Source organism: Oncorhynchus gorbuscha, linkage group LG03 (genome assembly GCF_021184085.1).
Source record: "Oncorhynchus gorbuscha isolate QuinsamMale2020 ecotype Even-year linkage group LG03, OgorEven_v1.0, whole genome shotgun sequence".
NCBI classification, from domain to species: domain Eukaryota; kingdom Metazoa; phylum Chordata; class Actinopteri; order Salmoniformes; family Salmonidae; genus Oncorhynchus; species Oncorhynchus gorbuscha.
The window spans coordinates 62,310,844-62,325,313 of NC_060175.1; the positions used below are offsets into that span (position 1 = coordinate 62,310,844).

At 43.4% G+C, this 14,470-nt stretch overlaps 1 protein-coding gene across 5 annotated transcripts in view; it reads left to right on the forward strand.

The window, feature by feature from the left end:
• LOC124031673 (dedicator of cytokinesis protein 3-like) overlaps nt 1–11,745 on the forward strand; it is a 70,764-nt gene extending 59,019 nt beyond the window's left edge. For 3 of the 5 annotated variants that reach the window (XM_046343208.1, XM_046343211.1, XM_046343212.1), the window contains 11 exons: nt 4,253–4,432; nt 4,570–4,653; nt 4,759–4,875; nt 5,094–5,215; nt 5,303–5,441; nt 5,521–5,602; nt 7,660–7,769; nt 7,989–8,073; nt 8,207–8,329; nt 8,446–8,528; nt 8,631–11,745. In XM_046343208.1, coding sequence (XP_046199164.1) covers nt 4,253–4,432; nt 4,570–4,653; nt 4,759–4,875; nt 5,094–5,215; nt 5,303–5,441; nt 5,521–5,602; nt 7,660–7,769; nt 7,989–8,073; nt 8,207–8,329; nt 8,446–8,528; nt 8,631–9,254 — 1,749 coding nt within the window. In that variant the 3' untranslated portion in view covers nt 9,255–11,745. The remainder of the gene's footprint in view (nt 1–4,252; nt 4,433–4,569; nt 4,654–4,758; nt 4,876–5,093; nt 5,216–5,302; nt 5,442–5,520; nt 5,603–7,659; nt 7,770–7,988; nt 8,074–8,206; nt 8,330–8,445; nt 8,529–8,630) is intronic. The other 2 variants (XM_046343209.1, XM_046343210.1) reach the window with 2 other exon arrangements.
• Nucleotides 11,746–14,470: the final 2,725 nt, after the last annotated feature.

The following is a 14,470-nucleotide window of genomic DNA, read 5'->3' on the forward strand; positions in this document are numbered from 1 at the left end:
GGGGGAGAGAGAGGGATAGAAAGAGGGAAAGAACCTAATAAGACCAGCAGAGGGAAACGAATAGAATGGGGAGCACAGGGACAAGACATGATAATAAATGACAAACATGACAAAACGCTTCTTGAAGAGATCAGGACAACAATCATACGACCGGTGAGGAGGAAGGGAGTTGGTTCTGGACCGACTGAAGACCGTGCGCAGACCATGATACTCCTCCGGCACTCCTGTCAAATCACCAGGTTCCTCCTGAGAAGAGGGGACAGAACAAACAGGAGAAATAGCAGACATTAAACACTTCACATGACAAGAAACGTTCCAGGAAAGGATAGAATTACTAGACCAATCAAAAGAAGGATTATGACACACTAGCCAGGGATGACCCAAAACAACAGGTGTAAAAGGTGAACAAAAAATCAAAAAAGAAATGGTCTCACTATGGTTACCAGATACAGTGAGGGTTAAAGGTAGTGTTTCATATAATATACTGGGGAGAGGACTACCATCCAAGGCAAACATGACCGTGGGCTCCCCTAACTGTCTGAGAGGAATGTCATGTTCCCGAGCCCAGGCTTCGTCCATAAAACAGCCCTCCGCCCCAGAGTCTATTAATGCACTGCAGGAAGCTGCCGATCCGGTCCAGCGTAGATGGACCGACAAGGTAGTACAGGTACTTGACGGAGAGGACAGTCTAGTAGCGCTTATCAGTCGCCCTCCGCTTACTGATGAGCTCTGGCCTTTAACTGGACATGAAATGACAAAATGACCAGCGGAACCGCAATAGAGACAGAGGCGGTTGGTGATTCTCCGTTCCCTCTCCTTAGTCGAGATGCGAATACCCCCCAGCTGCATGGGCTCAACACCTGAGTCAGTGGGGAAAGATGGTAGTGTCGGAGAGAGGGGGGACACAGTTAACGCGAGCTCTCTTCTATGAGCTCGGTGACGAAGATCTACCCGTCGTTCAATGCGAATAGCGAGTTCAATCAAAGAATCCACGCTGGATGGAACCTCCCGAGAGAGAATCTCATCCTTAACCTTAGCGTGGAGTCCCTCCAGAAAACGAGCGAGCAACGCCTGCTCGTTCCAGTTACTGGAGGCAGCAAGAGTGCGAAACTCTATAGAGTAATCCGTTATGGATCGATTACCTTGACATAGGGAAGACAGGGACCAGGAAGCTTCTTTCCCAAAAACTGAGCGATCAAAAACCCTTATCATCTCCTCTTTAAAGTTCAGATAATTGTTAGTACACTCAGCGCTTGCCTCCCAGATAGCTGTGCCCCACTGCCGAGCCCGACCAGTAAGGAGTGATATGACGTAGGCAATCCGAGCTCTCTCTCTTGAGTATGTGTTGGGTTGGAGAGAGAACACTATATCACACTGGGTGAGAAAGGAGCGGCACTCAGTGGGCTGCCCAGAATAACATGGTGGGTTATTAACCCTAGGTTCCGGAGGCTCGGAAGACCCGGAAGTAGCTGGTGGCACTAGACGAAGACTCTGATACTGTCCTGAGAGGTCGGAGACCTGAGCGGCCAGGGTCTCAACGGCATGCCGAGCAGCAGACAATTCCTGCTCGTGTCTGCCGAGCATCGCTCCCTGGAACTCGAGAGTAGAGTAGAGAGAATCCATAGTCGCTGGGTCCATTACTGGTCGGATCCTTCTGTTATGCAGGTGAATGAGGACCCAAAAGCGACTTGGCGAAAACAGAGTCTTTAATCCAGTAAAGTAAATCTACAATCATAAAGCATAATTCACTCGTAATGACGAGAACAGACTGGAGACTCGATCATGAACTGCAGGTTGCCTCGGGAAGGCACTTGAACGTAGCAGACTCAGACACCTGCTCACCACGCAGCATCTGAGGGAAACACGACACGACAGGGCGATACACAGACACAGCACGGTGAACAATAGACAAGGATCCGACAGGGCAGGAACGGAAAACAAGGGGAGAAATAGGGACTCTAATCAGGGAAAAAGATAGGGAACAGGTGTGGGAAGACTAAATGATTGATTAGGGGAATAGGAACAGCTGGGAGCAGGAACGGAACGATAGAGAGAAGAGAGAGAGGAAGGGAGAGAGAAAAAGGGGAACGAACCTAAAAAGACCAGCAGGGGGAAAACGAACAGAAGGAAAAGCAAAATGACAAGACAATCTAAGACAAAACATGACAGTAAATCAGAATTAGTTCTTAACTGACTTGACTAGTTAAATAAAGGTTAAATTAAATAAAAAATTACCTCTGCAAGCTCCTTATAGTTCAGTTAGCTGAACGTTCCTTCCCATCGTGCCCCTAAGTAAAAGCCAACTCTTAAACTGCTTGTGATCCTGTTCTTCTTAACTTCTCATTGTGTCACATAGTTTGAATACTCAGACGTTTGTCCGTTTACATGATCGATACAGCTTTTTCCAAGAAGCTTGAATCTGATTTGGGTAATGAAACAAAAATCGACTATATTGTTGTTTGCATTATCTAGCCATTCCGGTGCAGAAAACTGCACTTTGGTAGCTAGCTAACATTAGCACTGGCTACTAAAGTTATCATGGAAAATTGAAATAATTGCACTAACTCCACACAAAAATAAAGTTTGAAAACCGAGAACACTACATAAAATCTACCTCCTAGAAACTCATTTGAATTGAATAATATTCTAAAAATGCTCAACTATCACTCTTCACTCTAAATCTCTATCCAAATGTAACCAACTCACCAAGCTTCTCAACACATAGAACCCCCATCATTTTTTATTTAACCTTTATTTAACTAGGCAAGTCAGTTAAGAACAAATTCTTATTTACAGCCTTATTCTAAAATGTATTAAATATTTTTTAACCCTCATCAATCTATATAAAATACCCCATAATAACAAAGTAAAAACAGTTTTTTTTTTACATCTTGCAAAATTATTTTAAAAAATAAAATAAAAAACACATTACATTTACTTAAGTATTCAGACGTTTTACTCGGTACTTTGTTGAAGCACCTTTGGCAGCGATTACAGCCTCGAGTCTTCTTGGGTATGTTGCCACAAGCTTGACTCACCTGTATTTGGGTAGTTTCTCCCATTCTTCTCTGCAGATCCTCTCAAACTGTCAGGTTGGATCTGGTGAATGTTGCTCCACAGCTATTTTCAGGCCTCTCCAGAGACGTTTGAAGAGTTTCAAGTCCGGGCTCTGGCTGGGCCACTCAAGGACATTTAGCGACTTGTCCCAAAGCAACTCCTGCGTTGTCTTGGCTGTGTGCTTAGGGTTGTTGTCCTATTGGAAGATTAACCTTCACCCCAGTCTGAGGTCCTGAGCGCTCTGGAGCAGGTTTTCATCAAGGATCTCTCTGTACTTCGTTCATCTTTCCCTTGATCCTGACTAATCTTGCAGTCCCTGCCGCTGAAAAACATCCCCACAGCATGATGCTGCTACCACCATGCTTCACCTTAGAGATGGTGCCAGGTTTCCTCCAGACGTGATGCTTGGCATTCAGGCCAACCAGAGAATGTTGTTTTTCATTGTCTGAGTCCTTTTTGGAAAACTCCTTGCAGGCTGTCATGCATTTTACTGAGGAGTGGCTTCCGTCTAGCCACTCTACCATGAAGGCCTGATTTGGTGGAGTGCTGCAGAGATGGTTGTCCTTCTGGAATGTTCTCCCATCTCCACAGAGGAGCTCTGTCAGCGTGACCATCGGGTTCTTGGTTACCTCCCTGACCAAGGCCCTTCTCTCCTGATTGCTCAGTTTGGCCAGGCGGACAGCTCTAGGAAGAGTGTTGGCGCTTCCAAACTTCTTCCATTTAAGAATGATGGAGGCCACTGTGTTGGGCACCTTCATTGCTGCAGACATTTTTTGTTACCCTTCCCCAGATCTGTGCCTCGACACAATCCCGTCTCGGAGCTCTACAGACAATTCCTCAAGGGTTATCAATGGAAACAGGATGCACCTGAGCTCAATTTCGAGTCTCGTTGCGAAGGGTCTGAATAATTATGTAAATAAGGTATTTCTGTTTTTTATTTTAAATACATTTTCAAATACATTTGTTTTGGCTTCGTCATTATGTGGTATTGTGCGTAGATTGATGAGGAAAATGTTTTATTTTATACATTTTAGAATAAGGCTGTAACGTAACAATGTGGAAAAAGTGAAGGTGTCTGAATACATTCCGATGGTACTGTGTGTGTGTGTGTGTGTGTGTGTGTGTGTGTGTGTGTGTGTGTGTGTGTGTGTGTGTGTGTGTGTGTGTGTGTGTGTGTGTGTGTGTGTGCGTGCAGTTGGAGGTGAGCCCTCTGGAGAATGCCATCTACGTGGTGGAGAATAAAACCCAGGAGCTGCGGACCCTGATTAGCCAGTACCAGAACAGACAGCACCATGGCAACATTAACCCCCTCAGCATGCTGCTCAACGGAGTCATAGACGCTGCCGTCAATGGGGGCATTGCCAGATACCAGGAGGTACTAAGGGAAGGGAGGGAGATGGGGGTGGGTTGGTTGGTCGGTGGGTTTGAATGGATACTTTGGTCATTTTCTTCCAGGACATATATTGTTATCTGCCATGTAATGCATTCATATCCTATATTCTTACTCCACAGGCGTTCTTTGAAAAGGACTACATGAACAGCCACACAGAGGACACAGAGAAGATCACTCAGCTCAAAGACTTGATGCAGGAACAGGTCAGACAAAGCTCTTAAGTTGTCACTGGCCAGTGGTCCACACAGTGTATATGGGTATAGAAGACAGAAACCATATCTTTCCTACGTGTCGTTTCATTGTCACAGGTTCACATTCTTGGAGTGGGGCTGGCCGTCCATGAGAAGTTGGTGCACCCAGAAATGCGTCCCCTGCACAAAAAGCTGATAGATCAGTTCCACATGATGAGGACTGGTTTACATCAGGTGAGTGATTCTACATACTCTTCTGTTTGTGTGTGTGTGTGTGTGTGTGTGTGTGTGTGTGTGTGTGTGTGTGTGTGTGTGTGTGTGTGTGTGTGTGTGTGTGTGTGTGTGTGTGTGTGTGTGTGTGTGTGTGTGTGTGTGTGTGTGTGTGTGTGTGTGTGTGTGTGTGTGTGTGTGTGTGTGTGTGTGTGCGCAGTCAGAGTGATTATTCAGAGCAGTGTTATTATGTGGCCCAGCAGGGGTTGCCAGCAGCCTGCACTGGAGTCAACAATCCCAGAGGCATCCTGACCACTCACAGCCACATGAGCCCAGAAAGTGTCCGTCTGATTCACAGACACAGGTCAGTCACATATTGTATAAGATTTAACTTGAAAAAAATAGATGCTACAGTAATCTGTGAGATTAGAATATGATTCTCTCTCTGCAGCCCTATGAACCTGCAGGGTTCTATCCGTCAGTCCTCCTCCTCCCTCTCTTCTCACACCTCCAGCGAGGCGGGAGGAAACCTGGTCATCCTGACAGACGGCCTATTGGGAGAGCACCCTGAGGACACGGCTCACATGGAGGTGGGTGGAATGAATACACACACATGCAGGTTTTGTATGTTTTGAAGATATGTGAATGAACAGATGTATTATTTTACAGCCAAGCCCCTCCTCCTCCAGTCTGAGCTCCATTCGGTCCACCTCCTCCCAGGTTATTAACTCTGCCCCATCTAGTGCCAGAGGTGAGTGTCACCTGCACCAGGCAGTAAATACTTCCAACTCATCATTATCATGTTCTTGGCCAGTTGTACATTTAACATTCTCAACAATGTACAGTACCAGTCAAAAGTTTTTCTTTATTTTTTAAAACTATTTTCTACATTGTAGAATAAAAGGAAAGACATTACAGCTATGAAATAGCAAACATGGAATCATGTAGTAAACAAAAAAGTGTTAAACAAATCTAAATATATTTTTGAGTTTAGGTTCTTTAAAGTAGCCACCCTTTGAAAAAGCCAGTTGAAAAACAAATGATAGTCCCACTAAGCGCAAACCTGATTGGATGGTATATCACTGCAGAATACCATTGTAGCCATACTGGTTAAGTGTGCCTTGAATTCTAAATAAATCACAGTGCCACCAGCAAAGCACCATCACACCACCTCCTCCATGCTTCATGGTGGGAACCACACATGCAGAGATCATCAGTTCACCTACTTTGCTTCTCATAAAGACAAAAATCTCAAATTTGTACTCAAACCAAAGGACAGATTTCAACTAGTCTGATATCCATTGCTCATATTTCTTGGCCCAAGCAAGTCTCTTATTCTTATTGGTATCCTTTAGTAGTGGTTTCTTTGCAGCAATTCGAACATGAAGGTATGATTCACGCAGTCTCCTCTGAACAGTTGATGATGAGATGTGTCTGTTACTTGAACTCTGTGAAGCATTTATTTGGGCTGCAATCTGAGCTGCAGTTATCTTTAATGAACGTATCCTCTGTAGCAGAGGTAACTCTGTGTCTTCCTTTCCTGTGGTGGTTCTCATGAGAGCCAGTTTCATCATAGAGCTTGATGGTTTTTGCGATTGCACTTGAAAACACTTTCGAAGTTCATGTCTTAAAGTAATGGACTGTCGTTTCTCTTTGCTTATTTGAGCCGTTTTTACCATAATATGGACTTGATCTTTTCCCAAATAGGGCTATCTTCTGTATACCACCCCTACCTTGTCACAACACAACTGATTGGCTCAAACACATTAAGAAGGATATGTTAATTGAACTGCATTCCAGGTGACTACCTTATGAAGCTGGTTGAGAGAACGCCAAGAGTGTGCAAAGCTGTCATCAAGGCAAAGGGTGGCTACTTTGAAGAATCTCAAATATAACATATATTTTGTTTTGTTTAACACGTTTTTGGTAAATAGCATGTGTGTTATTTCATAGTTTTGATGTCTTCACTAAAAAATAAAGAAAACCCTGCAATGAGGTGTGTCCAATCTTTTGACTGGTCCTGTATATTTTACCTGACATGTTTTGCTGATACTCTAGATACTGTAGAACATCAGATCAAATATCTATGATAATGGTTTTCATGCTTTGCTTTAATTATTTCTGGCAAACAAGGATCCCTAACAGATCTGTAAGCATCCATTTTAAACTTATGTTCATGGTTGTGATATGAGCCTATTTTACTGTTAGTCAGTGTACTTCCAATGTATCAATGGGGGAAAAGTATGTCCTCTCCTCGACTCCTCCGTGAGCTGGGAACCGATAAATGGTCACCATATGTAGGAGAGTCAATTTGTTAATTGGCGAACCGAGGAGTTTGCTCCTCTCCTCGAAAGCCTCCTTTGGCCTTGGATACGCAAATGTATCCTATTCGAAAGAGATGTGAAATCTGCCAAACCCCCTTTTGAATCATCTGTTGTTTTATCAGAGGAGAAAAGCATTCGCACGTTAACAAAATGCTACTTATATTTTTATCTACTATAAAATGTCTGGCACAACTACCAACATTTATTTTGACCACTTTACACATGTTTCGCGATTCCTCATCTGTAAACGTAATTTGCCTGATGACGGGTTAGTGGAGAAGGAGAATCTCATTTCATACAAGAGCATTTTTTTCCAGGCTTCCTCTCCTTTCCTCCTCACATCAATTATCTTTGACCTTTTTTTAAAAGGAGGGAAGGAGAGGATGAAGAAGAGAACCTGAAGAATTTAGCAAATCCAATTGAGATTCTCCCAATGGGTCTCTGATGTCTGTCTGACCTGTCCTCTTCCCCCTTCCTCCCCCAGGCTCTCCGTCCCTGCCGGATAAAGCCAAACACAACCGGGAGGTGATGCTGCTGCCGCCTCACCAGAGAGTCAACAACACCATGTACTACACCATGACTGAGAACGGACAGGTGCTGACATTACAGACCAAACTATGTTAAAATAGCACTGAAGTGAACTGATGACATTGCTGCGTTAGTTAATTAAGGAGAAGACGACAGCTAGTTCACTGAGCGTGAGAACGATAGGCTGGCCAAAGCAGAAATAGACTGGTACTGAGCCCCCAGAACACACTGTTTGTTCTTGTCCTTTTCAGTTATCTTTAGATTCTGGTGTCTCTCTGTTTGCAGAGCAACCATCAGCAACGTGCCTTACTCCAGCAAGTGAACCCCTGTAAGCCGTGTGTTGACCCTCCCATGAACTTGCCAGAGAAAGGTGAGTATACTGTATGCCTGTCTCAAAATTGGTAAATGCTGGTGTTCTCTAGTGTTCATGAGAAATGACCTAAGTAGGACAGAACTTAGTCCTAGCTCTGTAGTGAGCCTGTGGTTTGCTGGTGTTCCCCCAGTGTTCCCTAGTGGCCCGAGCAGCTGGAGTCTAGATGGCGAGGGCAGGGAGACAGTGCCCTACATCCAGGGACCTACAGGGGGCATCATCATGCCCCCTGTCCCACCCAGGTCCTTCCCACCAGGTACCACCAATTTATATACACCTTATCTATGGGTAAGAGTCCCTTGGCTGTCATGTCCACTAGACAGGAGGTTTTGGAAGTTTATTCTGATATGACTGTTTTCACCTCCGCTTTAGGTCACTTCCTGATGCACTTTGATGCGTTCCACCACCAGAACAGTGACCCACCCCCGGCACTGCCTGTTCGCTCTCTCAGAAAGGTAACAGACCGTTCAACATACTGTACCGGTACATCTTCTTTACTTGGTCAACAGATGCCAACCCATTTCTTATCTTCCTCTTTCTCTCTCTCATCCCTCCAGTCTCCTCTCCACCCCATACCTGGCTCCCCCACTAGTCCTCAGTCAGCCCTGGGGGGCAGTAATTCCACCCTCTCGGGCAGTGCAAGCAGCGGGGTCTCCTCTTTGAGTGAGAGTAACTTTGGGGCCCAGTACCCCGATGCTGTGCGGAATGATGCCATGGAGCCCTTACCCAGCCACCTGTGGACCCCTGATGAGTACCTGGCCTCTCCCTATCTGCACATCCACTACAGTGGGCCAGAACCAGAGTCCCTCGACCATGTCCGACCCTTTCACTACCGTAACCCTGTCTCACACCTCCCCCAATCCCAAACTCACTTTCACCCCCACTCTCACCACCAACCGGCCATCCTTGACGGCCACCCTCATCCCCACGGGCCCACCCACCACCAGGTACCCCTCCACGGCCCACACCACATTCCTTACCGGCGCCCTCAGCCCCCAGCTGTGCCCCCCAAGCCCTACCTGAGGGAAGGGTGCATCCCTGAGGAGGACCTGAGCTCCCTGGTGCCCCAGCCCATCCCCCTTCCTCGGAGGATCTTCCACTCCCCCCATAGCCACAGAGAGGAGCTAGCCAAGGCTGCCTGGGAGCAGTGCATCAGCGAGGAGCACGAGGAGACACCATGAGGAGACTACAGGGCTGGGCCTCTTGGTACATCTTACTAGTCTAAAGTGGCTCCCTTCCTGTTGTCTCCTTGCCATCATCTGTATTGATGTGAAAGAACATGGGCTGGTGAATCATGCAAATACATTGTAGGCATTAAAAATATTGCTGTCATCCATCCCATGTTTTTATATCAGAGCAGATGAAGGGGAGAGGAAGCCACTTTAGACTATTGAGTTACACCTTCACTCTCCCCAGTGTATTCAGTCTGATTCTGAATGGATGAAGCAGCATCATAGGAATTAATATGGGAATAGTATCTGTTGGACAATATGACCGATAATAATCACTTTGTTTAAATATATGTTGACTGTACACTGTTGTACAACTAGTCTGTGAGCATGTTTATTTTAATTTGAGAACATTATACAGCCATTTTGTGAAACATGACGATCCTCATCAACATGATCAACCCATAACGATCCCCAAATAGAATCCCCCCTCCCTTTTCCACAACGAAAGGCAACTGCACAAAGTTATACTCTTAGTAAAGTCATGATGACTTTTCTGCTTTTAATACTCCATATATCTATCCTATTATTTTGATACACTTGCTACAGTATGTATGGGGTTTTCAAATGGACTTTCCATCCTCTGATTTACAAAACGCTGTATAGTGCTTCAACATATGACATTCTCCAATCTTCTGTTCTATTCTGCTACCTGCTTCTCATTGAAAGCAGGTCTGTTGTTTGGACCTGGGTCACTCTTCTTGACCAAAGCCTCTAGGGACATATAAACCTCAGTTTAGGATTATCCCTCCATACAGTACGTATGGAAAACAATGTGAATGTATTCAAACAAGATGTGCTGTTTTGTATGACACAAGTGGCAGGTCTTCTTTTCTGTTCATGTGAAGTTGTCTTTATTACAGTCTTCTTGCCTTTTGTGTAACAGACCGAAATATCTCATGAGAGGAGCGTGAATGTGACCCAGACTGACAGAGCTGATAAATCCCTGGGAGGACTACAAGGGAGGGGTGGGATTGTCCACAGAGAGCTCTGGAACAACAGCGAGTTCCCAATGTCAGTTGCACAGGTTGAGTTGGACTCCATAAGACTGGATTGTTCCTTGAAAGGAGATAGTGATGGAGAAAATGAACCATGGTGAAAACATCCTTAACCCTCAACTAGGAGTAAGATGAGAAGTAGCGAAGAATAATGGCTCAACAGTACCTCAACCATCTACTGGACTAACTATACTCGTAAAAACAATTATCACACCCCTGCCTCTCTATGTTTCAAGACCATGTCAATTAACAAGTAATACAGATGGACTGTGTGTAAAAGGACTAAAGGCAATGACATGGCTCCTGTCAGTTACCTGTTCTACTCACCGTCACCCCCCTCTGCCCACCGAATGGAAAATCCAAACTCCCTCAAACAGTGTTCTAAAACAACTACCTGCCTTAAGTGCACTGAAATGCAGTATCAGTCTCTCATTCTGACACCTCCCTTGACTGTTTCTGTGAAGCTCATGAAATGATGGCTCTCATTTTTTCATCACGTTCTCTACGCTTTCCGAACAAACCTTGTGATATCTACATCTGTTTTGTCCTGCCTTTGGTTTGTAGAGCTACAGTATACTTAGTTTTTGCCTGCAGTTTCTCTTCACTCTGATCTGCAATAGAGAGATGTTTGTGTGTACAGAGGAGGAGTATGAGAAGCTCAGACAGGACCATGAGTGTTGAGGTTGACCTCCTTGGGCAATGAAAGTACAACAGACAGTGTTTGCTGAGATGTAATGTATAACCAACCAGTGGGTTGGAAGATGGAGGTTACTGTTAGAAAATACAGGTCTTTGTTTCCCCGTGTAGTTTTTTTGCAGGTGAATGCTTTGCTTTGTGTTCTTGCACATTAGGTTGTCCATTGATCAGACAACATCTATTTTTGTATGCAGGTACATCCAGTTGTGAGGACATAGTTCACCGATGTCTCATGGAAGGATGCAGGGTATGTTTTGCAGACTATGGAATTAGTATGGAAGAACAGAACTATGGATCAAATATAAGATGAAAGTCAGATGTATGGGGAGGCTGATGTTTGTGTGAAGAGGAGCGATACTCAGATCAAATATAGGTACAATAGAATTTTTCAATGTAAATTCTGTTACTGTACATACAGCGGTATTGTGAAATATTTTTGAAAATTATTGCAGACCCCCCTAAAATAATTTTATTGTTGTTTTGTGTAAATACATGTACTCCAGAAATCGATGTAATTGATGAATATCTATAATCAATGTTTAAAGAAGACAAATACATTAGACTGTGGTTGTCTGCATTGTTCTTGACTTCAAGTCTTCAAATATAAATACTTTATACACTTTTCAATGTGCTTTCTTGTACAGATGGTGTTAGCATGATCAAACAGTGTTTGGTTGTAAAGGTGGTTTTCCTACTCCCATAACTGCTGTGGTATGGATTCATTAACAATGCCAAACATTAAAGACAATCTTTTATCAGCTCTGTCTCTGTCATTTCCATCGCTTGCTGCTCTGTGGAAAATAGAACCAATGATTGGCAGTATGTTTGACTGGGAATGGAAATTGACAGTCGGTGACACCATTACTTCCACATACACAAATCACTGTCAGTCAATCTTTATAAGAAGGACATTTGGTTGCAGACAAATGTGACAGTTCAATACACATATTTAGCTATTAAGAAAGACATTTGGTTGTGAATTTTTTTCCCTTGTAAGGTTCAAAGGAGAAAAAGGCATGACCTCTTGTAGGAACTTTGTATAGAAAGTTTTAAAAAGAAAATGAAGTGAAGATAAATCACCAAAAGCAAAGCTAAATTGACAGCTGCTTTAAATATATTTAAGAATCAAAAGTAAAAGTGTAAAGAGTTTCACAATCCTTATATTAAGCAAACCAGACTGCACCATTTAAATGTATTTTATACAGATAGCCAGGGGCACACTTCAACAATCAGAATAATCATAATTTACAAAGTAAGCAATTGTTTAGTGAGTCCACCAGATCAGAGGCAGTAGGGATGACCAGGGATGTTCTGTGTTTAGTGAGTCCACCAGATCAGAGGCAGTAGGGATGACCAGAGATGTTCTCTGTTTAGTGAGTCCTCCAGATCAGAGGCAGTAGGGATGACCAGGGATGTTCTCTGTTCAGTGAGTCCTCCAGATCAGAGGCAGTAGGGATGTTCTATTGATAAGAATTAAAGTGTAACAAGTACTTTCGGGTGTCAGGGACAATTTATGGAGTAAAAAGTACTTTATTTTCTTTAGGAATGTGGCAGTAAAAGTTGTCAAAAATATCAATCGTAAAGTACAGATACCCCAAAAAAAGACATAAGTACAGTGAGGGAAAAAATGATTTGATTTTGTACGTTTGCCCACTGACAGAAATGATCAGTCTATAATTTTAATGGTAGGTTTATTTGAACAGTGAGAGACAGAATAACAACAACAAAAATCCAGAAAAACACATGTCAAATGTTATAAATTGATTTGCAGGGAAATAAGTATTTAACCCCCTCTCAATCAGAATGATTTCTGGCTCCCAGGTGTCTTCTATACAGGTAACAAACTGAGATTAGGAGCACACTCTATGATATGGTACTGACATGTTGAATGCACCGAGCTGTCTGTTTTAACTGCTGGCACACAGCTCGGACACCCATGCATAACCCACAAGACATTCCACAAGAGGTCTCTTCACAGTACCAAAGTCCAGAACAGACTATGGGAGGCTCATAGTACTAAATAGAGCCATGACTACATGGAACTCTAATCCACATCAAGTAACTGATGCAAGCATAGGCACACACACACACACACACACACACACACACACACACACACACACACACACACACACACACACACACACACACACACACACACACACACACACACACACACACACACACACACACACTATAAAGCATGCGCACTATACACACACGTACACACAGATTTTGGACTGTAGATATGTGGTGGAGTAAGGTCCAATTTGTAAGTCGCTCTGGATAACAGCGTCTGCTAAATGACTTAAATGTAAATGTAAATGTCCTGAGGGCACACAGTGTGTTGTGAAATCTGTGAATGTATTATGTTTTTAAAATTGTATGAACTACCTTAATTTTGCTAGACCCCAGGAAGAGTAGCTGCTGCCTTGGCCAGAGGTCAGTATGTGGGTAAGTCAGAGCTCAGGCACGATAGACAAGTTTCCCACTAGTAATTACCAGTTGGAGGGACGTTCAAGTGGATTTTTCCCAGTGGTACTTGGTTAGAATCGTAGCATTACCTCATATCTGGAAGACAGCAAGGGCAGGTGTGTAATGCTGCATTCGTAACCAAGTGGGAAGTGGACATTTACCACATACGACTGTGAATAATAGTTTTGAACGGTGCTCCAACTGGTATTTACTAGTGGAATCTCACCTATTATCCAGAGCTCCCAATTTACCTTGATAACCGCATTTTCTGCACTTAAATGCAGCAAAACATGATTTATAAAAAGCTCTCCATTAATATAGTTTTTGAATACTATCATTTGTTTACAAGCATGACAGCTGTAATCCTAATTTTAGTTGATGGTTTAGGTAGCTTTTTGGCCATTAGCCAATCAGCGTTTCTCAACAAGTTCAAAGCACATGAATCATAGGAGGTTGGTGGGAACTTAATTGGGGAGGATGGGCTTGAAGTAATGGCTAGGAGCGGGAAATATGGAATGGTATCACTACTGGTAAATTCCCACTTATCTCCTGGTTACAAAAGGAGCATAAGTCAAATGATTACATATTTTAAACAAACATTCCATGCATTTAATTTTTTATTTTATTCTCTTTATATACATTTTAGATTCGTTTTTCAATATATAAATGCTGAGCATACACATTTTATTACTGGCAAAATAATTAATGAACCAAAATGATACCACCCCTTCTTCAAGAACAGAGTAGCGCCTACGCAGTGTAAAGTGTGTGCATTGTTTCGGGAACACACTTCGACCCCTTGTGCATGATACTTGCTTGTTCCTGCTCCACCAAACTCAGCCAAAGACAGTGGTGCAAGTTAATGGTAATGTTAGACAATAAAAACAAATGTATTTGAAACAGTAATAAATATTCAGAGTTGAGCTGTGCAGGCTACATGTACAGTATGTCATAACTTACTGCAAACAAACAAAATGTCCGCAAGGGTTTAACCGGTCT